Source organism: Nomascus leucogenys, chromosome 17, assembly GCF_006542625.1.
Source record: "Nomascus leucogenys isolate Asia chromosome 17, Asia_NLE_v1, whole genome shotgun sequence".
Taxonomy (NCBI): domain Eukaryota; kingdom Metazoa; phylum Chordata; class Mammalia; order Primates; family Hylobatidae; genus Nomascus; species Nomascus leucogenys.
In genome coordinates, this window is record NC_044397.1 from 11,509,722 (window position 1) to 11,536,576 (window position 26,855).

At 34.0% G+C, this 26,855-nt stretch overlaps 1 protein-coding gene across 5 annotated transcripts in view; it reads left to right on the top strand.

Moving 5' to 3' along the window:
* SCN9A (sodium voltage-gated channel alpha subunit 9) overlaps positions 1 to 26,855 on the top strand; it is a 181,877-nt gene that overhangs the window by 40,058 nt on the left and 114,964 nt on the right. For 2 of the 5 annotated variants that reach the window (XM_030795760.1, XM_030795759.1), the window contains exon 2: positions 24,625 to 24,932. In XM_030795760.1, coding sequence (XP_030651620.1) covers positions 24,675 to 24,932 — 258 coding nt within the window. In that variant the 5' untranslated portion in view covers positions 24,625 to 24,674. Of the gene's footprint in view, positions 1 to 24,624; positions 24,933 to 26,855 lie in introns of those variants that run through there. The other 3 variants (XM_030795761.1, XM_030795762.1, XM_030795763.1) reach the window with 2 other exon arrangements.

The following is a 26,855-nucleotide window of genomic DNA, read 5'->3' on the forward strand; positions in this document are numbered from 1 at the left end:
TCTTTATATAAAATGGTGTAACATTTGCATATAATCTATGCACATCCTACCTTATACTTTAAATCATCTCTAGATTACTTATAATACCTAATCCAATGTAATTGTTGTTATTCTGCATTCATTAGGAAATAATGACAAGAAAAAAAACTCTGTACATGCTCAGACTGTGCTTATTTTTCATATTCAAGAAAGGAAAAGACTGGTCTTTAAGCCCAAGTTTCAAGTTGTGAACAGGTAATCATCATTATTTAGCATTAACTCGGGATCAGTACACAGGCTCTGAAAATCAGCTAAATCTGTGACATTCTCATTCCAGTGGCCATGTTTCTGAAAATAAACCAGTCAATAACCACCTCGCCCCAGTAACTATGCTTCTGAAAGTTAGCAAGTGAAGGCCAGTCCAAGCTTTTGAAAGTCTGCTAATGATAAACTCCCAGTCCTGAACATCACCCTGTCAGTGCCTGCCCCTGTGGAGCTAGAGAACAGCCAATCAGTAAGTGTCCCACTCTAGTGACCATGTTTCCAAAATTTAGAAGGTCAACAGCAGTCTTACTCCAGTGTCCACACTAACACAGCTGGAAGTCCCTGAGTCTCTAAACACTCTGCACATTTCCCCAAACCTTATATAATGTCAGCTGTGGCTTTGTTCCAGGAGCTTATCTCTCACAAATACAGTTCTCTCTTGCTGGCAAACAGAACGTTTAGATTTTTGGCATCCAATATTTAGTTCAATTTACTGTAAGTTCACAAGTTTGCAATCCTTTCATTGGCTCAACTCTTGTTTATGTTTAGTTATGAGTTTGGACCTGTGAGTGACTGACAGTGACAAAGCTGTGAGATTATCAAATTCAATCTTTTCAATTCCTGGGTCAATTACTAATATCCATTTTTATTTGTGTAGAAGTAAACTCAAAAATGTCAAAATGCAATGTAAGTTTTATGATAAATTTTATGAACAATGTATGTGCATTAAACAAAGAAAACCTTCTTTTGAAGCTCTTTATGCAGCATACAATTGTTTAGCTAATATTGAAAATGGTGAAAACTTGGATGTAAGCCAGCAAATACTAACAGCTAAGCAAATAGATGTATGATTTCCTCAACTTGTACCAAAGAAAGTAATAAAATAACATTTTATTGAAAGAAATTCAGATGAAGGAGATAAAATAATTGCAGCAGAAGTTGTCTTCCACTTCGTATATCATACAAGGTTTTAAGCTCACGTGACTTAATTTGAATTGTGCTACAAGTATTTTTAAAGCAAAATTGTAAGTAAATTTTCTAGTGCTATAGGACAAAATCTACTGCCATAATAAAAATTAGAATAACTCCATTTACTGTTACAGAGACTACCACAGCTCAAATGTTTTACTTTTTTATGGCATAGCCATGAATGCAAGTAATCACAATTTGGGGGAAAAATTTCTTTACTCGTATAATAATTTTCTCATAAAAAGACTTGCTTACAAGGCTATTGTAACATGCCTTCCAGATGAGTCTTCAGAAACAACAGGAAATTGTTGCAGAGACCCTCTGATTGAGTTAGTAGTCATAAAAATTATACCTATTTTGTGGAGGTAATACGAATATAAATTTGGTGGATATTTGCATAAAGGTATGGTATTTATTGAAAGTTAAAGCAAAGTATAAATGGGACTATGAACAGTGTTGGCTCTTCTGCCATATTCTACATGATGCTGCTCAAACAGCATCTGATATCAGTAAAGTAATTGTCACTAAAGAAATTATCAAGAAATTATTCTATTTCAGCATTTATTCTGTTCAGACTCAACTAAGAAAGAATTTTTGTAATTTTGTTGGCATTCATTATTTTTCAGTTCTTTCACATTTTAAAATTCATTGGCTGTCTTTAATAGATGCAGTTGAGAGAATTCTTAGTTTATTTAAAGCACTGAAATCATACTTTAATTCTAAAGAAAAGGTCTCACAAATTCTTGCTGACTTTTAAAATAACCCATTGAGTAAAGACTACTTATTTCTTGCTCATAGCATTCCATATCTTTTAGCAATAGGATTATGCAATTTGAAAGAAGAGTAAACATTGTTAATTGATGCCCTCCATTGCTTACAAAGAGCTGTTGAATGTATTAAAGATAAAATGAATGAAAAGTTTATCCCTTGTATGCCAAGGCTGTTTTAAGAGGAACAACACAACTTAGGGACAGGGAAAAAGTACATATTTAAGTGGATAATTATTTTTACATTTGTCATGAGTATATTTTGAGAAATATATTTTGAGAAAGAATTTGATCCTTTAATGGAAAAGGAGAAATTATATGCACTCAAAGAAGGGAATAAAAATTCATGACAATGTTCTGTCAGTGGAAAATATTTTTAAAAGTTGTACATATCAAACTACGTAATCTAATCCTGAAAAATAAAAAAAAACAAATTATGTCATGAAATATGGTATTGTGTTCTTTAGCAAAAGAGTAAGTCCCAGAGTTAACTCTAAGTCAATACATGTTCAGAAGTCTAGCTTATAAGGCTAATACTGAACATGTTCAATAAGCTGGACTTATAAGCTGGACTTCATAATGTTCTCATTAATGAATGTTCAATGGAGAAAAGAGAAAAGTTGGATGTGACCACTATGGAAGATATGTTACATTTTAGGTGGAACATAGACTCTAACTATAAGGAATTTTATAAGTCAACTCTGCAAAATAAGGAGCTGTTAATGAAAGCCAATCATCGAGGAAATTTTCAGAAAAGAAATCTGTAATTTACATACTGATCATTTATTTTAGATAAACAATGAGTAAATTTTAAGATTAAGACTGTTCTGTAAATACGTTTCCATTTATCTCAGAATATGTATAGACAATGATAAATAATTCAAATTTAACTGTGTATTTTTTTTGCTAACCCTGGGAACTCCGCCTGGAGGTAGGGAAGAATTATCCTGTTGAGGACCACTGGTTTAGACCAAGATAAAATATTATAGCATTCTTACAATTATTATTTAATCACTTTATTATACTATTTATATTTCTTAAAATAAATATATTCTTGGATTTGCCATATTTTCTTGAGGACAAAAATATTTTGAAATGTAATAAAAATATAATTTTAAAAGAAAATTTAATTTTAAAATATTTTAGAGTACTGAAAGTTTATTTTATTGTAGTAAGTTAACATCATCAAGTTGCTTATTGAAGGCTTATGATCCTGCAAGATTAAATAATGGGCTTGGTTTTGTTATATTTACATCTGTGATTTCATTTTTAAAAACTGAGAATAATAGTGTAGAAGATATAAAAGCAGTGTGTATATTTAAAGTGAATTTTAAGGATGGACTTAGTCCAAAATAAAAGTTTTGGACTGTGGATATTGCAGAAATATTATTAATAAAGATAATGAGCAAAATCATCAGATCTATTTTATAATATGAGAAGTAATATGATAGGAACAATATTGAAATGGATTCTGCATTTACAGACTGCATTATGTTTCTTTTAAATCACTACTTCTGAGGTCAAGTGATTAATTTTCAAGTAATTCAGAAGAAATTCTTTAATCACTTAGCAAAACTGCCATAGCCAAAAGGAGCTTGTTTTGGTCACAACTTAGTTCCCACAAAGTGAGTCAAAAGTAATTTCTCATATTAAGCAAGGATATTGATTACAAGCAAGAGAAACAAACACTGGCTGTCCCAAGCCAAATGGAGATTTATTGGAATTTGTTGGGTGCTCATGCATTCATTGGAAGGCTTCGGGAAACTAGAGCAGCTGTATAGGAAAATGAGCTGACAAAAGGGAAATCTAGAGGCTATTTGGCAGACCCAGCTGGCTAGACTACTGGTCACTGTTGCCACACAGGATTCTACCATAGCTGTACATAGACCCAGCACAAGGGAATTTCAATAAAACCTTCCTTTATTTGGCTTCTTTCACCAAGTTCAAAGTAAAGGGCAAGAGAATCCATCTGAATAAGCTTAGGAGATGATGGCCTCACCACAATAACAGGAGTGGAATGGAAATATAGTCACTTTAGTCACTTTAGCTTTCCACGGCGGGTGTCAGGGCTCTGAATTCCATCACCACTACACACAATGGGAAATATCTGTTCATTCTAGATAAGAAGGAAGATTGGATGTTGGATAGAAAAAAAAGTAGACATATAATTAGGTTATATCATATGACATTCTTTGTCATTTTTGACTTTTTGTATTAAAGTAGTGATTAGTGGAAAATTAGTGGAATATGAAACAAAAGTTACAAGGATGAGCAATAAAATAAACAGAAATTATGTTAACATTGAGCAATGAACTATAACAAAGTTTTGTCATACCAGAAGCAGAAGTAAAAAGTATTATTTCTCAAAGAAGAAGACATGCATCTCTTATAGCACTATTAAATAAATTATTGGATTGTGTAATAATCCAGCTTATAAAGAAGAGTGAATCATATGAATATGTTGAGGAAAAATATTAAGATGTCTTGCTCATTTGCCATAAAATGGCCAAACATGTTGAGATAACAAACTCTTCATATATTACTACATTGAGGATATTGATAACAGAGTGGTTGGCTGTTGTCGATTTAGAGTATATAAGATTAGCTTCTGAATAAGGACACTCTACAGGCTCTGATATCTTACAACTCATATATGAAAGAAACTTGATGGAGGTGTTCTCAAATTTGACAGTAATACTGAAAATTTACATGCCATTACCAAAAACAAGTTGTAAAACTCAGAGAAATTTGTTCAACTATCAGTAATTAACATACACACATTATACTCAGTTGTGGTAAAAGAAAGACTAAATTTTTCTATTTTCTCCATTACAAAATCGATACAATGTAAAGGGAAGATCAAAGAGAATGAAGCCAAAAATGAAGGGAAAGTCCTAAAGAAATGTGTTAAGGAGTAAATTAATAAAATTTTGGAGTTTATGGTATTGGTTAACTATTTTTAATACAGAGACAACTTATTTAATTTTTGTTCTCACTTTTAATAACCATTCACTTTTGTATTCATTTGTTTTTTGTACCTAATTTGTACTTGTATTTTGCATTTTTTCTCAACCTCCTCCCCCAGTTGTATAAGCCACAAATCCATAAAACCTGGATCTGTTTATAGGCCACAGTGGGTTAGATCGGGGTTCCCAACCCCTGGGCCACTGACAGATACTGGTCCATGGCCTGTTAGGAACTAGGCCGCACAGCAGGAGGTGAGCAGCAGCCCAGTGAACATTACCACCTGAGCTCTTCCTCCTGTCAGATCAGCCTTGGCGTTAGATTCTCAGAGAAGTGTAAGCTCTATTGTGAACTGCACATGCGAGGGATCTAAGTTGCACACTCCTTATGAGAATCTAACTAATGCCTGATCATCTGAAGTGGAATAGTTTTGTCCCAAAACCTACCCCCTTCCCTACTGCCCTGGAAAAATTGTCTTCCATGAAACCAGTCCTTGGTGCCAAGAAGGTTGGGGACTGCTGGATTGCCAGGTGTTATCATTAAGAGAGCAAATAGGTAAAATGTCTGGTAATATACACTGGAATATTATGCAGTAGTTAGAAGTGCAGATTAGATGTGCTTACAACAACATGAATGCTGTAAGTACTTTAAATCATAGTGCTTGGTAAATAAAAACAAACAATGAGAAAATGTATGTAAATTAGAGATTCATGTGTACAATATTCAATTTTCAAGAAAACAGAAAGATGTTCGTAAACACATTATAATGGTTGCTAAGCATGGGAATGAAAAACAGGTAGAGTGGCAGAGAATGGGGTATGGGGGCAATGGAGAAAAAATATTAATAAAAGGAGACTTTACATGGCCAATGATAACAATTGGCCACAAACTGGGAATTTAACCCTGAACTTGAGGTTAAAAAAATCTGTAGAATGCAGGAACTTTGGTTGATATTATCCACACAAGTAAGTTATGATTTAACCTTTAGAAGGAAAAGAAGCCTTGTGCATCCTTTAAAATTTTAAATTAGAATAGTTTGAAGATTAGACAAGTACAGGAATAGAAAATCTAGAGAGTTTATAAAGCTGTATATTTCAAATTCCATGGATGGACAAAGCCAAAGATGATTTTTTTGTTGTTGTTTGGAAAAGTTGAGAGGAAGTGAGGACAATCAGACTTGATGACAAAGCCAAAAATGAAGGAGACAGCTCCTGGATCATAGCAAACTATTAACACAAGAGGGAGGAATTGTAGGAGATATCTGTCATAGTACTGACCAGCAAATTTCTACTCATCTTCCCTCCCTGACCAAAATCTTTCTTCGTAATTCCAAATTAGGTGCCTTTTCTGTGTTTTCTCATTGCTCTCATATAGTAGGTGCATTGTAATTGTTTACCTGCTAGTTTTCCCCAACAGACTGTAAGCCCTAGAGGACAAGGATCAAAGCCACCTAGTTTGTATTGTGTCCCCAGCACCTGGAACCTTAAAAATATTTGTTGCTCTTACCTCCAAACAACAATAACCCACCCCCAATAATAACAAACAACAAAAATGGGTAACAATGTGAGATGGTAGATATGTTAATTTCCTTTATTATGGTAACCTTTTTTTACTATCTATATGTATCCAATAACATCATGTTGTATACCTTAAATATACACAATAAAATATATTTTAAAATATCTGTTGAAGAGTAAGTAAAATGAAATGAACCCATTAAAGGGATATCAGTATAATATTTCACACACATGACCATTATTTTCATAACTTGCTGCAGAGGTAAACCTTAAAATCAAGATTACCTTAATTTTGCTTTGGTAATTTGAAAAGTAAGGAACTGATAATATTTAGGCATTTTTTGCTTTAATCTTTTGTAGTTTAATAAAGAAAAATTTCCAAACTACATTCTGTTAATTCTGCTAGCAGGCTATTATGATGGCATTAAAAAAAATTAATGCAAATAATAATGATGCAGGTAATCAATTTAACTGATGGCTGGTCACTTAAGATCACTTTCTAATTTTCAGTTATTAAAAGTTCTTTCAAAATAAGGCTACTTTTGTAAAAAAATATTTTTTATACTATATTGTACATTAAGGGAATTCGTGGACAGTGTTTTCTACACAACAGAGAAAAAAATTTATCTAAACCTGAGAGCAATTACTTTACCAATTAAATCACTCAAATGTTGTAGACTAAAATAATTGAAAGTCAAAATAAGATTAAAGGAAATCTAGTTTTCATATACAAATAATGGTAAGGGATTCAAGAAAATAAAAATTGGACTTCATGTATTTTATCCTATATAGTTTTGGAAACCATAAAACATAATCTTTATTGCTTTGTGTAGTCACTTTTCACCTTTGTAGAGTCCATTTTTCCTTATATGTAAGCAGACACCTATTCTGATATTCTTCATTTCTTGCTGTGTTTCCATTCTTTTTGTTTAAGATCTTTTCCTTCTGCCTAAAGTACTTCCTTTAGTGTATATTTTAGTACAATGATTCTCTCAACTTGAATTTTCAGGAAAATACGTTTTTAAAAACATTTTACATTCATCTTTTTAACTTTTCATTAAGTACAACATACTTAAATGAAAATGCGTATATCATGTTCTCACTTATAAGTGAGACACATAGAGGGGAACAACACACACTGGAGCCTTTCAAATAGGGTAAAGGGTGGGAGGAGGCAGAAGATCAGGAAAATAACCAATGAGTACTAGGCCTAATACCTGGATGATGAAATAAGCTGTAAAACAAACCCCCATGACACAAGTTTACCTATGTAACAAACCTGCACTTGCACTCCTGAACTTAAAATAAAAGTTAAAAAATGCATATATCCTAAAAATATAGTTTGACGAATTCTTCACGAATGAAACAAATCGTGTAACCAATACTGGGATGAAAACACAGAATTCCCTCACTCTAGAATAATACTTTCACTCTCTCTAATGTTCCAGAGTGTCAGGGACTACAAAGGCTACAAAACCAAATGACAGGTCTTCTTTGTTCCAAGCAATGTTACAGGCTAAAGATACACTGCCTGTAGGATTTCATACTCTTAGAAGTTCCCAGGTACATAAAATTCTACTAATTAGTTAAATGAAGCTGTGTATTTATGGACAATAGTTAAATTGTGACACAGATGGGTGTACCTACCCCCTTGTTAGAGAAAGTTCCTGAGTATCAATGAGGTATGAAGGATATCTAAGAGTTATCAGGGCTAGAGGCTCATGCTAGTCTTTTAGTGAAATGGCCTGGACAAATTCATAGTGAAGATAGGCAGTCAATTGATAAGATTATATTATATTTGACTGTTTATTTCTAATAAGATTGTAAAATAAAACTAAAGTTAAAAGCAAATCAAGGTGTGGTAGTGAGGAAAGAGGATTGTATAGATTTATAATGGCCGGCTCAATTCCAGTGTTTTTACTCTACCGAAGTGTATAGATTTGGTTAATTTTTAAAATTTCAGGTAACAAAACAAACAATATAGTCATCACTGCAATCCCTATATATAATAAATTACAACCATTGTTTCTACTGAATCTAGACTAGGAAGAGTAAGATAAAACAACATAAGTAGAATGTTGGCAATTTAAAAAATTGTGCCAGGCGCAGTGGTTGACGCCTGTAACCTCAGCACTTTAGGAGGCCAAGGAGGGCAGATCACTTGAGCCCAGGAGTTCAAGACGAGCCTGGGCAACATAGTGAGACCTTGTCTCTAAAAAGAGTGTTTTAAAAAATTAGCCCAGCATGGTGGCACGCACCTGTAGTCCCAGCTACTCTGGAAGGTGGGAGGTCGCTTGAGTGCATGAGGACAATGCTGCAGTGAGCCATGATCACAGTACTGCACTGCAGCCTGGGCAACAGAGTGAGTGACACCTTGTGTTTATAAGAAAATGTATACCTTTCAAAAATTATAAACTCATACTTTCTGCCCATATTACAGCTGCCTCCCTCTGTGGTATAAACATAATATTAAATATTGTGTTTATTTTTATCAAAATTAGGCAGAAATTCTCAAGACAGAAAATGAAAGGTTCTGTCAAGGGGTTTCACAGACATTTCATTGAATATTAAATGCAGTGCTAAACAATATTTGAAGATAACCCATAGTGGTCCCAGTCTTCAGCCTGAAGTCAAGAATCTTTAGTTATCTGAATGTTCTCAAGCTCCAAGACTCATTAGGATGTTATTTAAGCAAGGTGCAGGATTTCCAAACACTAGTGATTAATGTATGAGTTCTGCTTACTACAGCACTGCTGTGCAGCCACAAAATCTTTCAGAAAAGCTCATAATAACTATGGCTTACTTTGATAAAGAATAATCAGTACGGTGGTTAGTCTAATACGCTCTCATAAAAAAGGAAAAGTATTATGAGGTGGTGCCAGGACCTTGGGTCCTATTTGGCTATTTCTCCAAGGATCTCTCAGTGGTAAGATCATCATATAGCTAAGCTTGCCTAGAACAGTCCAAGGTCATTCCTGCTGTTTTGGTATTTTCTGTGTTGTGTAGCATTTATTCTTGACAAAAAATCCTGGCTTGGAACATACATGCTGTAGACATCCTGCCAGGGATTGAATCAAATTTATAAGTGTAACCCTGACAGCTAGGGTAGAGCTGTCTGTTTCCTTCCTCCAAAGATGTTATCAGGTATTTAGATTAGTAAAATGAGAAATAATGAGATACCCTTATATTATAATTCAAGGAGCAGATGGGAATGGATATAGACTTGGTTTAAGTATTATTTTTCCCCTATTTCTCCAGATTCAATCGTTTCACACCTTTGACTTTCTTATCTAAACTGTAGAGCTATTCAATGACTAAATTGCACTTCTTATTGTCTTTGAATATTTCAGTTTTATCTTGTTATTGACATATAGAATTTTTATTATCTTGATATTTCACTTATTAAATCTGAGGCTAGGTGTAGGAAGGACTCCAATATTTTCCTGGTGCCAAGACATAGAAGAGTTTCCAGATCCATCTGGAAATTTTTCTGTTTTCATGGGAGAGGGCCTATAAGAGTTCATACTGGAAAGGAACATTGCCTCTCTCATCTCTCCTGATGACATATTTCTCTTTTATCATGGGAAGTCTTATGTTATGAGTAGATAAGTTATGAAGGTGATGTTACTGAACATAGAGTAATTTAAAATATTATTGACAAAAGGGGCTTTTGTAGTTATAAGCCAGGGTTAAGCGTATCCTTGTCAGCTAGAGTGGAGCTGTATTTTTGTCTTGCTCTGATGATGTTATCAGGTGTTCCGAGCTCAGTAAAATGAGAATTTTGGAGTCAAATACATTTCTTTTATCTCTATGTTACCTCACAGTTCCTAAAGTAACACAGAAATCAAAAGGCAGCCTTTTGTACCTTAATGGCATCATTAAGATGGATATGTAATAAAGCTTCAATTTAACAACTTAAAAGATATTTTTGTATGCTTACCACGGTTGACGGAGTTAAATTGTACTTATTCTAAAAGAAAATATGCACAGAATCCCTCATAAGTGTATTTTTTAGCCTACTATAATAAGACATAATGACTGTCAAGTCATTTTATCTCAAGTATATCTCAATATATCTCAAGTATAATTAGGACTCAGACATTGTGACTCCAGTTTAGTTCTATGTTTGTAAGTTATAAGCTCATTCCTGACCCAGGAGGTCACATTTATAGAAAATTGTCCTCCCAAGCATGATTACTTTAAGGAAACTGATCAGCATTTCTAATGGATCTTCTATTGATCAAAGCAATCCTATTTTGTACTGTGTAATATATACATATATATATATATAATGTATTAATTATAATTCATTTTAATTAAAAGTGGTTCAAATTTATGTCTATCATCACTTAGGTATATTATAGATGATATAGATAATGGCAATGCATTTACTTGATAAATTCAAATTCACCGAGATATTATTACCTTTATTTAATATTAGATAATTCTACATCTGTGATTTCCTATTGCTTAAATAAACTTTTGTCTTGGAATAGATTTATGGAAAAATGGTGCAGATAGTAAGGAGAGTTTCAATATACCCCACATCCAGTTTCCCCTATTATTAATAATTTATATTAGTATGGTGCATTTGTCACAATTAACAAAACCATATGATACATCGTTATTATTAACAAATGACTTTATCCTATTCAGAGTTCCTTAGTTTTTCACTAATTTCCTTTTTCTCTTTCAAGGTCTCACCCAGGCTACCACATTACATTTAACCATCATACCATCATATCACCTTAAGCATCTCTAGGCTGTGGCAATTTCTCAGGCTTTCCTTGTTTTTGATGATGTTGATACTTTGAATGAGTATAGGTTAGGTATTTTGTAGAATGTTCCTGAATTGGGATTTGTCTGATATTTTTCTCATGATTAGATTAAGGCTATAAGTTTTGGGAAGAAAGATCACATATGTAAAATGCCATTCTCATCACACAATATCAATGGTACACATTATCAATGTGAGTTATCGTTGTTGATGTTAACTATGATTTAAAGATACTTTAGGTTCTCATGTTCTGATTCTATGGTGCCTTGAGAATGCTTTAAAAATGAATGGAACTTCAGTCAAAATTTTACCTGCAGGAAAAAAATCACTATATGTTTCTAGGGAAGTGACATTTTCAAAGCAGTGTTTCATTTGATAACAGTTAGTATCAATAAAAATATATCTTTTATTTGTCTTTACATTTATCCACTCTCTTAAATAATTTATACTGACTCCATCTTATTCAGATTTTGGCAGATCTTCCAAATGATTAATTGGACCAATTTTAAATAAATAAATTTATATATGTATTTATTTTTGAGATGGAGTCCCGCTCTGTGGCTCAGGCTGGAATACAGTGGCGCAATCTCGGCTCATTGCAACCTCTGCCTGCTGGATTCAAGTAATTCTCCTGCCTCAGCCTCATGAGTAGCTGAGATTGCAGGTGCCCACCACCACGCCTGGCTAATTTTTGTAATTTTATCAAAATAGGATATAAGTTATTTACAGGTAAGAGGCTCAGTGATGGAATGCAAAACAGGGCCTGAAATTATTATAGAGTTGTGAGCGTGTAGCTATTTTCCTGCTCCTTGAAATAAGAAAATATCATAGTCCCTCTAATCAAGATTAAAGAAACAAAAAATTAAACACTACTTGCTTTCTAGAAGAAGTGTCAAAAGTTGTCAAAGGAAACAGACTGTTTAAAGGAATTATCTGGGGGACATTTTTAAGAGAATAACTTATTCTCTTAAATAAATATAGCTTTCATATATAAGATAAACATTAATTATTGCAAAAACACAACATATTACAAAATTATATGGACATAATATGCACATACTCTACCTGAGCCACAATAGAATTGGCACTCTGACACTAATAAATCACTTGGGAACTGCAGTTTGGAGTATTTAGTACCTGTTATGTGGCCAAAAAGGTAATAGAGGCCACTGAGACCTTTTCCAGTCTAATATAATGGCCACAACTCACATTTTTCCCTTTTAGTTATTAGGTAAAAATTCATGTTGGTGTTTACTTCAGTGATTTTTAGGGGATTTATAATTTTTACTGTGGACACTTAGGGAAACCCACTTCCCACCCCATCCTATAGATTTTACCTATGTGAAGGGTTTTCATAGAACCTTGGGGATGAATGGAAGTCCCCCAAATAATTTTCCTGATGTCTGCTTCCAATATTTGACTTCAAGAATACCATTTTCCAAATAGTAAGTTCAGAGCCATACCAGGCACACAGAGTCTCTAAAACTCTGGAGAGACTATAATATTTCTTTGCTTGAAGGAAGGGATCATTCTTATATTCTGTTCAGGGACTACATTAATGATATTTAAATGTTTCTCAGAAGATAAACCAAGTGTTGGAATTTATTTGCTTTTGACCCTGTTCAGCAATATTCAATGAATAAAAGAGAAAAAAGTCTTAATGATAGTTCTTGAGCCACATAACTTTGTCTAATTAAAAAATATTTTGCAAGTCTTCATATAAAGTTCAAAACAACAAAGGTGATATGGTGGGAATTTTCTTAAGAAAGGAAAGTCTGCAGGAACCCAATCCTTTGAGCAATCAACATTCATCCTAGGGCTACTTTTGTATTGTTTAAAATTACATTTTACAAAATGACTAATGTCCTAAATGCCTCAACATTTTTAGAATCAGAAAAATTGCTTAACTGGGATGTCCAAGATCCCTTAGCTAGTAAGTGGTAAATCCAATATTCAAAACCCAGGCTTTCTGGCTCTTGGACTTGTCCTTGACTCACTACTCTAAACTAAATCTCTGTTTAATTTTACATGCACATATGAAATGTTTCATGTTTAAAAGGCTAATACATTCCTATAAATGGAAATATCCTCATTTAATATAATTAACATATTTTTAATTAGGGAAGCATGATAAAATTATCCAAAGCAAGGAATTAAAATAGAAGGATGAGACAAGTTAATAATCTTACGAGCTCCATGTATACATGTTCATTATGTGCAAAACTCTTCCTGTTAAGCACTTTATATACAGTTAACCATCACAATCTAAACCACTATTTGGAGCATGATTTATTAACTCAATTTTTCAAACTAGGAATCTTAGGCTCAGAGAGGTTATGTCACCTCCACAGGGTCAACAGCTCTAAAATGTGGAGCACAAATTGTAATGGGCAAGGCCAAGATGATTATTGACCTGTGAGCCACTGAAACCAGTGTGAATTGTTCTGTACTGAATAGAAGTACACTTCATGATATATATTGTAACTGTTGCTGAAGGATTTTATTCATTTTACATTTGATCAAATGGAAATTGAGCTGTATATTAAAGATTTTGCAAAAGCTCCAAATTACGAAGAAACTATAGAAACTCATATAAAATGAAAATGTATTTTTGAAGTGTTTTCTAAGCAGTGTTTCATAAAGAAATACAAATTTTTAGTTATTAGGCTGATAAACTAAATCTGTTTCTTTTAGTACCTTTGTCCTTTCTTTTTGAATGTTGTCATACATTCCTGAAAGCTGGAAGATCAGCGTTTTAAAATAAATGCTGGGAAAGACCTAATGTAACTCTTGATTATTTTACAGCATCAAGAGTTCTTCCTTCCTCTTGCTTATTGCTTAACAACAGATTGTCTGAGGATGCTTTAGAGCTGACAGGTTTGGAGGATGAGGGATGAGTGAGTATGAGCAAAATTCTGAGGAGGAGCACTGCCATGCCTCAAAAGAACTTGGAGAGAATAAGAGATATCAAAAAAAAAAAAAAAAGATTTTGCCAGGCGATAATTGGAATGAAGTAATGTAAGTGACATGAATAATGCTTAAAATGTTGAGAATTAAAAGTATTAAAACATAGAAGAACTTTTTTTTTTTTTTTGCTTATAGCTGAAGTATGCTAAAGGATCAAGGGTATTTTTATTACACTCTAATCCCTTTTTTTCTTACCCTTTTTGGTTTATCATCTTCCTTCTCTCCTTCAACCTCTATTTTTTTCATTCAGTTTTCCCCCTCATTCCAACTCTTCTTTCTTTAATTGAACATAATAGAGATTCAGAGTTCAAAATGTGTGTGGTTTCTATTGAACTGATTTTTTTTTTTTTGAGACAAGGTCTCACTCTGTCATCCAAGCTGGAGTGCAGTGGTGTGATTATGGCTCACTGCAGACTGAAACTCCCCAGGCTCAGGTGATCCTCCCACCTTAGCTACTCTCGAGCAGCTGGGACTACAGGCATACAGCTCCATACCCGGCTAATTTTTCTACTTTTTGTAGAAACAGGGTTTCACCGTGTTGCCCATACTGTTTTTGAACTCCCGCCCTCAAATGATTCACCCTTCTTGGCCTCCAAAAATGTTGGAATTACAGGCAAGAGCCACTGTACCTGGCCTATTGAATGGAATTTATGTTTATCCTTTCCAATTTTAAAATGGATAACTTTAAAGTTGTGTATTTTACATTCATTGTCTTCAAATCAAACAAAATCCAAAAACTTTTCTACTTTGTAAATTGAATTTTCTCTCTCTTTTTGAATAATAAAACCTGGTCATTAATTTATGTGTACTCATCTGATGTTTTTGATTTAACATAATCAAATGGAGGGTCCACATTAATATTTTATGCTTTTTAAAAGTAGACATGCTTATGCTCTTCCCTAAAAATTTTATTTCAGCATTACTTAGATAAGCCCTGGCATCTGTATTTTTTTAAGTTACACAGATGATTTTTTTATATACCCTGGTCAGTAGCCACAGTCGATTCTGATATATGCACTCTTGACAACCATAGGGACAAATGATACTTAGCTGCATTTTTAATATTACCTAACATAAGTGAAAGAGATTTTAAAACAGTATTTAGGAAAACAGCAGATCATAAGACATTAATTTTGTGTTATGGGTTATTGGTATTAAGTATCATGTAATGCCCACATCTCAAAGCCCATTACGGAAGAATTGGTGTCAGATAATAGGAAGATTGATATTGTTGAAAACCATGCATTCAGCAAGCCAGCCGTAGGTAGCACCCAACGAAGTGTTCAGTATTCATCCAAGCAGAGAAAGTAGAAGACACAATCTTTACCGTAACTTTGAGTGTTTGCAGTGTGTCAGATGGTCCCTTGAAGAAGAAATATTAATAAAATGAATTGTAAATTGTCTCCAACTTACCTGAAAGAGATCAAAATAATGTGTCTAAATATACGGTGTTTGAGAGATGTAGAGTCAGTCCATATTTTGCAAGCCCGGTGAAGGTAACAGAACAGTTTCTACTTAAGCAGCTGTTTGTTGGTTTCTTTGGCTCAAGAGAGAGGTATAATATCTTCTTTTACTTTACAGTTTTTTAACCATAATAATAACTATTATAAAATTAACAAATGCACAAGGCAACTAATCAAACAATTTTTGCTTTATCCCTTTAAAGCCATTCTCTAGGGAATAATCACTTCCTGCTTTCTTTTAAAAAAAGTTTTTCTTTTTATCTCTAAATAATATGCTTATGTCTCATTTTTATTTCATCAGCTTATGTAATGTTTTCTACCTTTCTAATTCAAAAATGAGGAATTTATTTTATTTATGTAAACTTTTCTCTTTCTGCTCCATTCTCAAATTCCAAGCAGTTATGTTTTTATTTCTAAGAAATTCTATAGGTCAGATTTATACCTTTAAATAGAATATGTCTGAACCTCTATTTCTTGTTACTTGAACTTTAGCCAAGATGCACTGACTTCCTTCAATGTAAGATAAGGGGTCAGCTCTCCAACTTTTCCCTCATCTCCAATCCCCCTTTACCTCTCAATTTTTGTAAGCTATTCCATTACTTTTACACTGATAATATTTTTTTTTTTTTTTTTTTTTTTTTTTTTTGAGACAGAGTCTCGCTGTGTCGCCCAGGCACCCAGGCTGGAGTGCAGTGGCACGATCTCGGCTCACTGCAAGCTCCGCCTCCCGGAATCACGCCATTCTCCTGCCTCAGCCTCTCCGAGTAGCTGGGACTACAGGCGCCCGCCACCACGCCCGGCTAAATTTTTTTGTATTTTTAGTAGAGACGGGGTTTCACTGTGGTCTCGATCTCCTGACCTCGTGATCCACCCGCCTCGGCCTCCCAAAGTGCTGGGATTACAAGCGTGAGCCACCGCGCCCGGCATTACACTGATAATATTTAACACATATATGTGTATATCTTGTCTTTTTGTAAATAAAGTTCTATAATTGTACTTACATTTTATATATGCTTTGGTAATTGGCACATTTGTGAGATGATTAACTGATACAATTTAACAATATTATAATTATGTAAGTATTTTTCATTTTAAAACAAGTAACATGGTTTGATCTAGAGGAGGAATTTAAACCTCTCATTCAACCTCTGCTACTTGAAGAACACATCAAACTCAAGTGGATCCTCTCTGCTTCAATTCCACCAGTTGTTCAAGTTCATACCATATTTTGAATTGATTCCTATTTGGACAATATGGCTATTTACACGTTCTGAAGAAACAAATTCCCTTCGCTTTTATTCACACTATTTGTGAAACAGTCTTGTATTCTATGTGTTTTAGAAGTACTTTTTTTTTTTGCTCTACCTTAATCCGAAGTAACTTTAAAAAAAGATAAAAAGGAGTTAAATTTTGAATTTTCTTATACCTAGAAATATATTTTTTTTGCCATCACACTTGATAATAGGTTGTCTGATAATAGAATTTGATTCAAAATATTTTCTCTCATCACACTGAAAGCATTGATTGTGTTCTAGTGTCAATTATGGCTAAGGAAATTTTAATGGCAATCTAATTTTCATTCTTTTTAGTTAGTTATCTTATTTTTGGAAGCTTATAAAATCTTGTTTCTATTGTTAATGCTCTAAACTTTCACAAGAATGGAACTTTTAAATTGATCTTTTGTACTTTTAGCTTGATGACTCTTCGTGAATTTTCTGCTATTACTTTGTTTATTATTTCCTATCTACTATTTGCTGCTCTCTTGAGACTAATATCGAACAACATGGATTATTCTATATCTTCTAAGTTTTATTTTGTACTTTTTTAATTTTTAAAATTCTCCTAAAAGATATAGAAAAATCTAAGATATAGAACTCCATGAATTTTTACACATACATATTTTCCCATGTAACCATCACATAGATCAAGGTATAAAACATTTCTAGCACCTGAGAATGCTCACTTGTGCCCCATTCTGGCAAAGTGCACCTTTTCGGTAAAGTGAAAGGTAACTACAATTATGACTTCTCCTTTTCAGCAAGCGTTCTACTGAAATTTTTTGTTTCCACAAAGCATGACCTTTACCCAGAATTGACGTTGTTGTTTTTGGTAGCCTACTTTATTTTTTTTTTTTTTTTTTAATAAAGGATACTCTGTCTCCTCAAATTTATCTGGGAATACTAACTTTAACTTCTCAATATCCCCCAATGTTTGCTTTTTTTTTTTTTCTAAAGTTAAAAGTTTGGTCTGTTCATCTTATTCTTTCAATTTTATGTTTGGTAGATCTTCATTACCAATTTATTCTTGGTTATCTATTAATATTTATGGAAGAAAGGCGAGGTTGGTGTTGGCCAGGTTTGCATCTGTCTTTATACAGGTCTGTTTCCCAGACAAATCCTCTCTTGAAAAAGAGGGATGACTGAAAGGTCTGTGTACATACATGTATGGTGTACTGATAGGCAGGCTACATTTTAGGATGTATGGATGAGGAGTAGGCAAGGGAGTCACCTTTCCCTCGACTCCACCCTTGTTCTAGCTAAAATGGACATGGATACCCTAGGAGTCCTACCTTAATTAATGTAGATATTATCCTTTAGGTGATAGCTTGGAGATAAACCACTCTGCTACATATTTAATATAGAGAGGGAAGTGGGAAAATGTTTTCTGCAACATTATTGAATAAATAATCCATGGATTAATCAACTTGTTTTCTGATCTACATCACATATTTGCAATAGAAATCTGTGACTTCTCTGCTAGAAATAAATTCTAACATTCTGAGATGAGTGTTCTAGACTGTAGCTTCTGCTTTGATCTCCTCCCTAGGGTAATCTTATGATTTATGATAACTTTTTTTGTCTTCTTCTGGTTTTTAGTGATATTATTAAACATTTCCCCACTATACATCTTTGTTTTTACTGCAATGGAAATTAGAAGGCCAGAGAGTGTGATAAACACATGGGATAAGACCATTGTCATGAACTGGGAGCTGACATTGCTTTGACTGGAAAGATGTGTGAAGAAAAATAGATGCTAGATAGACAAATACATAATATGACATTTGGACAGATATAGATCCATAGATTGATAAACACAGATAAGATATATCTATATATATGTGTGTCTGCATACATAGAAAATAAGAAAGAGTTCAGAATAAATACTTCCATATTGATTTTAACTATAGGAAATCTTAGATATAAGAATAACACATCCATTTTTTAATTTTAATAGTTGCCTAAGTATTCTCTAATATGAGATTAATGGTGAGTGGGTAAGATAGTAATGAGAAAACAAAAGTATTGCCTTTATATGCAACATTGGGATTTCATTCTAAAGAAGATACAATCATAGTAATATTAATAAAAGTGGAAATGTGGCAATATATTTTTCAAAATTGTAAATTAAACATGACAAGAATAAATATTGATTGATTTCATTAACTATATAAAATTAGGTCAAATAATTTTAAATGATTTTTTTCAAACTACATTTTCTTTCTTTTGGATAGAAAAACATTTTCATTGTACAAATTTGAAAAGTAAAGTATAAAGAAATTCATAAAAATAATCCATAATCTCTTAACTAGGGCTAACATTTGTTAAATGCATTGTGTATTTAAATTAAATTTAATATCATTTAAAAAATTATTATTAATTTACATCTATCTGTGTGTATAACCTGGATTCCACTTATTATGCATTATAATCTTTTTATAATTCATTTAATTCATTAAATAGTCTTTGAAAGTTCTCTTTCAAAGCTGCTCATTATTTCATTATACAGTCATCTCTTCATGTAGTGTAACCCTTACTGTTAGGCTTTTGGATTGATTATAATTTTTTAATATTATAAAAACATCGTCGTAAATATCTTTACACATGTTAGAGGACACCTAAGATTATTGTCTTTGAATAAATTTCTAGAAAGAAAATTATTTGGCAATAAAAACGAATTCACATGTTTCAGGCTTTTGATAGATATTACAAAATTACCCTCAAAAAGTTTGTGCACTTTATTTATTTATTTATTTGAGACAGAGTCTCGCTCTGTCACCCAGGCTGGAGTGCAGTGGCGCGATCTCGGTTCACTGCAAGCTCCGCCTCCTGGGTTCACGCCATTCTGCTGCCTCAGGTGCCCGCCACCACGCCCGGCTAATTTCTTTGTATTTTTAGAAGAGACAGGGTTTCACAGTGTTCGCCAGGTTGGTCTCGATCTCCTCACCTCATGATCCGCCCGCCTGGGCCTCCCAAAGTGCTGGGATTACAGGCGTGAGCCACCGCACCTGGCCAGTACACATTAGTTATTACTGTCATCCAGACAGGCAACAGTGATTTCCCCTATATCCTCTCTAATATCACTATTACTTTTGTTAAAATCTTTGCTAATGTAATAGGCCAAATTTTGTTCCCCATGTTTATTTTAGTATTTGTTTCCTTGATTACTAGTGAGGTTTGACATGGTTACAAGTGTGTATTAATCATTTGTATTTTTAGATAATTATGTTATTTACTAAATTTTATATTATGAGATATATTATTTTAATATCTTTACTCATTAAAGAAAAAGCACTTCATCTGTCATTTGTATTGTACTTTTTTTATTTTGTGGATGCTTTCCACTTTTAACAAGCTTCATTGTTAAGAGATTAAATCTAGCATTCTTTTTCTTTTTAGATTGTGCCTTTGGTGTAATGCTTTACAAGTCCTCTCTACTCTCACATTATATAAGTATTCATTTTCACTTTTATTAGAATTTTTGAGCTTTATTTTTCCATTTAAATATTTACTCCACCAGAAGTCTCAAATCTTAAACTAAATACCTTACTAATGAAAACTCCTGTGGCCTGTTTATCCAGACGACTAAGGGAAGAGGAAAGAAGCTGTAGTCACACATAGGTCCTGCCCCATCACTGCATCTTCTTTGTGTGTGTTGGTGAAGTGTGAGGCTCCATTTTTACTTATGTTGCCCTCTGTAACCCTGTCAGCCTATCATCTTGCCACCCCACTGGCCTTGTACAATAACTTCCGAGCAAACTCAGATGCCAACTAAAGCTGCTCTTCTTCAAAGCTATAAAACTAGTAAAATGAAAGGAAGTTTCACCTCTCCAAACTAGAGGATGATGATGAAATCTGATCAAGGTCTCTTCAACTTACATTTCACAGATCACGATGTTAAGCAGGTGCTTAGTGTCTTCCTTTAATTTAGCTTGATGAGGGAAATATTGCCCATGCATGGTACCACTAGCATTGACCACCCTTTGCTTCTGCTTTTTGCATATACTTTAGTCATTCTGGAGCTGTGTTGAGCGTGTGCATGGGGGTTGGGGGAGACAGAGACAGAGGAGAATAGGAATATTGGAAGAGTCGAACTGGTAATGGACATCTGAGTTCACAACATCTGTGTACCTAGATTTCCATCAAATAATTCTTGAAAGAGATGGTATCCCCCGGTTCAATGTAGAATCTACAAAAACACCAGTTATTCAAGCCAACTTTTCTTCAAGAGCCACAGTATGTCTACACTGAAAGTCTAGCGAGGCAAGTTATCCCGTCCTCTCACCTTTATGATTTCCAAAAGTGTTGAGGAATCCCCAAAGCACAAGTGGCAACTGCTTTGATTTGATTCATTGGTTTCCGTTTTACTAAATCTCTTCCTATTCTGAGGACAATTTTCACATATTTTAGGACTCAAAATTCTTAATGCATATTCATAGTAGTTTTATTGAGGTATAATTTACGCACCATAAAAATCACCATTTTAAAGTGTTTCACTCAGTGGTTTTTAGTATGTTCACAAAGGTATGCAACCATCATCATTATGTAATTTTAGAATATTTTTATCACCCCAAAAGAAGCCCCATACTCTTTAACCATTAACCACATAACCATCAATAATCACTTCCTATTACACCCAGCCTCTGACAAAAAATGCCCTACATTTTGTTTCTGGGGATTTGCCTATTCTGGACATTTCATAAGATGGAATCATATGATATGTGGCCTTTTGGCTCTGTGTTCCTTCACAGAGTTTTCATCACATCCACGTTGTAACATGTACCTATACTTCATTTGTATTTATTGCTAAATACTAATTCAGTGTGTGAATATCCCACATTCCTTTATCCATTTATTCATTGGTGAGTAATTAGGTTGTATTTACTTTTTGGTTATTATGAATAATGCTGCTGAACATTCATGTAAACGTTCTTGTGTGGACATATGTTTTAAATTCCCTTGAGTCTGTACCTAGTAGTGGAATTGCCGAGTCATAACTTACTCTTTACCTTTCAGAGTCATCCTACTTTTGAATGTGTACATGCAATATCCCTTATTTTTCACTACATTCTTTAAAAAACTTTATCCTAACTTTGGTTTCCATCAAAATACAGGCATACGTCATTTTATCGGGCTTTGCTTTATTGCACTTCAAGATGCTGTATTCTTTACAAGTTGAAGGTTTGTGGCAACCCTGCATTAAGCGAGTCTGTCAGCATAATTTTTTCAACAGCATGTGCTCACTTCATGCACCTGTGTCACACTTTGGCAATTCTCACAACATTTCAAACTTTGTAATTGCTATTATTTATTATTACTGTATGTGTCATGGTGATCTATGATCAGTGATCTTTGTTGTTACTGTGGTAATTGTTTTGGGGTGTTATGAACCACATCCACATAAGACAGCAAACGATCATTAAATGTGACGTGTTCTGTTTCAGCATCCCTATCTCTTTCCCTTTCCTCAGGCTTCCCTGTTCCCTGACACACAACGATATTAAAATTAGGCCAATTAGTAACCCATTCCCACCCCTAATGTTCAAGTAAAGGAAGAATTGCGCATTTCTCACTTTAAATCAGAAGCTAGAAATGATTAAGCTCAGTGAGGAAGGCATGTTGAAAGCCAAGATAGGCCAAAAGCTAGGCCTCTCGCACTGAGTACTTAGCCAAGTTGTGAATGCAAAGGAAACATTCTTGAAGGAAATCAAATGTGCTACTCCAGTGAACACATGCATGATCAGAAAACAAAACAGCCTTATTGCAAATATAGAGAAAGTTTTAGTGATCTAGATAGAAGATCAAACCAGCCACAACATTTCCTTAAGCCAAAGCCTAATCCACAGCAAGGCCATAACTCCAATTGTATGAAGGCTGAGAGGTGAAGAAGCTGAAAAAAAAAGTTCGAAGCTGGCAGACGGTACCCCATGAGGTTGAAGGAAAGAAGCCATTGACATAACATAAAAGTGCAAAGTGAAACAGCAAGTGCCGATGGAGAAGATGCAGCAAGTTATTCAGAAGATCTAGCTAAGGTCATTGATAAGAGCAGTTACGTTAAACAACAGATTTTCAATGTAGGTCTAACAGCCTTCTACTAGAAGAATATATTATAGCGAGAAAGTAGAAGTCAATGCCTGGCTTCAAAGCTTCAAAGAACAGGCTGACTCTCTTGTTAGGGGATAATGCAGCTGGTGACTTTAAAATGAAGCAAATGCTTATTTATCGTTCAGAAAATCTTAGAATTATATTATTTAATATAATTTAATTATAATTTATATGATTTGATATAATTTAATTATAATTTAATTATATGATTTGATATAATTTAATTATAATTTAATTATATGATTTAATATAATTTAATTGTATGATTTAATATAATTTAATTTAATTCAGCAAATTAAATAATTATATTTAATTATTCAGAACATTAAATAACTATATTATTTAATTATTCAGAACATTAAATAACTATATTATTTAATTATTCAGAACATTAAATAATTATGAATCATTCAGAAAATCTCTTAAGAATCATACTAAATCTACTCTACCTGTGCTCTATAAATAGAACAGCAAAGCCTGGATGACAGCACATCTGTTTACAGCATGGTTCACTAAATATTTTAGGCCCAGTGTTTGATACCTGCAGCTCAGAAAAAAATAAAAGATTTCTTTCAAAATATCACTGCCTATTGACAATGTGCCTGGTCACTAAAGAGCTGTAATGGAGATGTACAAGGGCATTAACGTTATTTTCATGCCTGCTAACGCTATCCATTCTGTAGCCTATGGGCCAAAGAGTAATTTCAACTTTTAAATCTTATTATTTAATAAATACATTTTATAAGACTATAGCTGCCATAGATAGTGATTCCTCTGATGGATCTGGGCAAAGTAAATTGAAAATCTTCTGGAAAGGATTCACCATTCTAGATGTTATTAGAACATTAATGATTTGTGGGAGGCGGGCAATATACAAACATTAATAGGAAATTGGAATGAGTTGATTCCAACTCTCATGGATGACTATGAGGGGTTTAAGACTTCAGTGATGGAAAGAACTGCAGATATGGTAGAAATAGCAAGAGAATTAGAATTAGAGATGGAGCCTAAAATTGTGACTGAATTGCTGCAATCTCGTGGTAACTTGAATGGATGAGGAGTTGCTTCTGATTGGTAAGCAAAGAAAGTGGTTTCTTGAGATGGAATCTTCTCCTGGTCAAGATGTTATGAACATTGTTGAAATGACAGCAAAGGATTTAGAATATTACATATGTTTAGTTGGTAAAACAGCATCAGGCTGGAGAGTGGTGCTACCAAAGGCAATTATCACAAAGACTTTTAAAAGAGGAAAGTTGAGTTGAATTGCACCAAAGGTAAATATAGCTGAAAAGAAGGGGAATTTAGGAAAATTTATTCAGAAAATTGTCATTTTTTACTTTAAAGCTGTGAAGTGTAAACTCCAAATTTCTGAGTATAAAGATGGTTAGAAGGCACGAAAGATAAGTCCCGCCCATTGCCTGACACACAGTAGTACCTTAACAAGCTGATAATTCTATGAACATGTTACCTTTTGTAGTTGAAACTAAAAATCTGTCTATGTTGTTATTATTATTTTTTAATGGGCCTTTCTTGGCAGGCAAATAGTTAAGTCTTTATTTCTTTGTTTCCATCCAGGCCTCTTATGTGAGGAGTTGAAGAGGAATTAAAATATACAGGATGAAAAGATGGCAATGTTGCCTCCCCCAGGACCTCAGAGCTTTGTCCACTTCACAAAACAGTCTCTTGCTCTCATTGAACAACGCATTGCTGAAAGAAAATCAAAGGAACCCAAAGAAGAAAAGAAAGATGATGATGAAGAAGGCCCAAAGCCAAGCAGCGACTTGGAAGCTGGCAAACAGCTGCCCTTCATCTATGGGGATATTCCTCCCGGCATGGTGTCAGAGCCCCTGGAGGACTTGGACCCCTACTATGCAGACAAAAAGGTGAGTTTATTTTGGCTTCAGTGGTCGGTTTCTGTTGGCTTCCTTCTGTATAAAAATTATTTTAAATTGAGATTAGTGAAATTTAGTGAATAACCGTATCATGACCAGAATGTTAAATTAAATATATATATATATATATATATATATATATATATATATGATATTCAGAATCTGTACTTTTTCCAATTTTTCACTGAAATTGGCTCTGGCATTGGCATACTACTTTTAATTTTTTACATCTTTTAAAATTGTTTAGTATAATGTTTAGTATAACATAGTATACATTGTTTAGTATAATTGCTCAGCATAAATTTTTTGGACATGACACGGTGATCTGCCAAATTTTATAATCATACCTATTTTTTCTGCTAATAGTTAACTTTCATGTGTATGCAGACCCAAAAATCACTTAAAAGTTTTTAATGCAAATGAAAATTGCTAATTTCACTTTTAAAATACCAACAATTCTTTTTATTAAAATTTCAAGTACAGGGTAACTTGATCTTGCCAAGACTTTGTAGTATGTTGTGGTGATTTTTTATGTTAGCTCAGATGACCTCTGGTTTATAAAGTCTCCCTGATAATTTTGACGGTCATGTGACCCTGTTCCCTCTTCACTCTCATTCTTCCCCATTTGTATTTTTCTGTATGATATCTGTCACATCTTGCCTTATATTAGAGTTACTTTCTTTTTTTCATTTTTCTAGGAAGTTCCTTGAATACAAAACTCATGCCTTATTTTTGTTCAAACTCCTTTTCATTACCTGTTATGGTATAGTTTCTCACTACACATGTATTAGTCTTTTTTTTTTTTTTTTTTTTTTTTTTTTTTTTGAGACAGAGTCTCCCTCTGTCGCCCAGGCTGGAGTGCAGTGGCGCGATTTTGGCTCACTGCAAGCTCCGCCTCCCGGGTTCATGCCCTTCTCCCGCCTCAGCCTCCAAGGTAGCTGAGACTACAGGCACCCGCCACCACGCCTGGCTAATTTTGTTTTTGTATTTTTAGTAGAGACAGGGTTTCACCGTGTTAGCCAGGATGGTCTCGATCTCCTGACCTCGTGTTCTGCCCGCCTTGGCCTCCCAAAGTGCTGGGATTACAGGCGTGAGCCACCGCGCCCGGCCATCTTAGTCCATTTTCACACTGCTATAAAGAACTACCTGAGACTAGGTAATTTATAAAGAAAAGAGATTTAATTTACTCACAGCTCTGAATGGCAGGGGAGGCCTCAGGAAACTTACAGTCATGGTTGAAGGCAAAGGGGAAGCAAGGCACATCTTACCTGGTGCAGGAGAGAGAGAAAGAGGAGGGAAGTGCCACACCTTTAAACCCGTCAGATCTCATGAGAACTCACTCACTATCATGAGAACAGCATTGGGGAAACCGCCCCCATGATCCAATCACTTCCCACCAGGTCCCTCCCCTGATACATGCAGATTACAATTCAGAATGAGATTTGGGCGGGGACACAGAGCCAAACCATGTCAATACAATTGCAGAAAGAATGGATGAATAATTTTTTTAAAATACAATCTACTGAGATTTAAGACAAAAAGGATTGTACTTGAGAACTAGGTATTAATTTTAAAATAATTTTCTATGTAAACGTGAATTTTACATTAAATTGTATTTAGATATAACTGATATAGTGAAAAGGAACAGGAAAATAAAAGGACACCTGAAAATAATAGACTCTGATTTGTTTTCTTGAGAGAACGCTGCCGCATACAAATAAAAAGCCTGACTCACAAACTTACCTCCTGAATACGGTGAGAAATGCTTATTGCCAGAAACCCACTGATAACCCTATATAAAACTTAGAACATCAGTGTCTTTCAGCTAACACAAGTCATCTTCCCACCAACTGGAGAAAAATAAGGCAGGGATTTGAACTTTGTCTTTCTGATTTCTAAGCCAAGGCTTTAGGT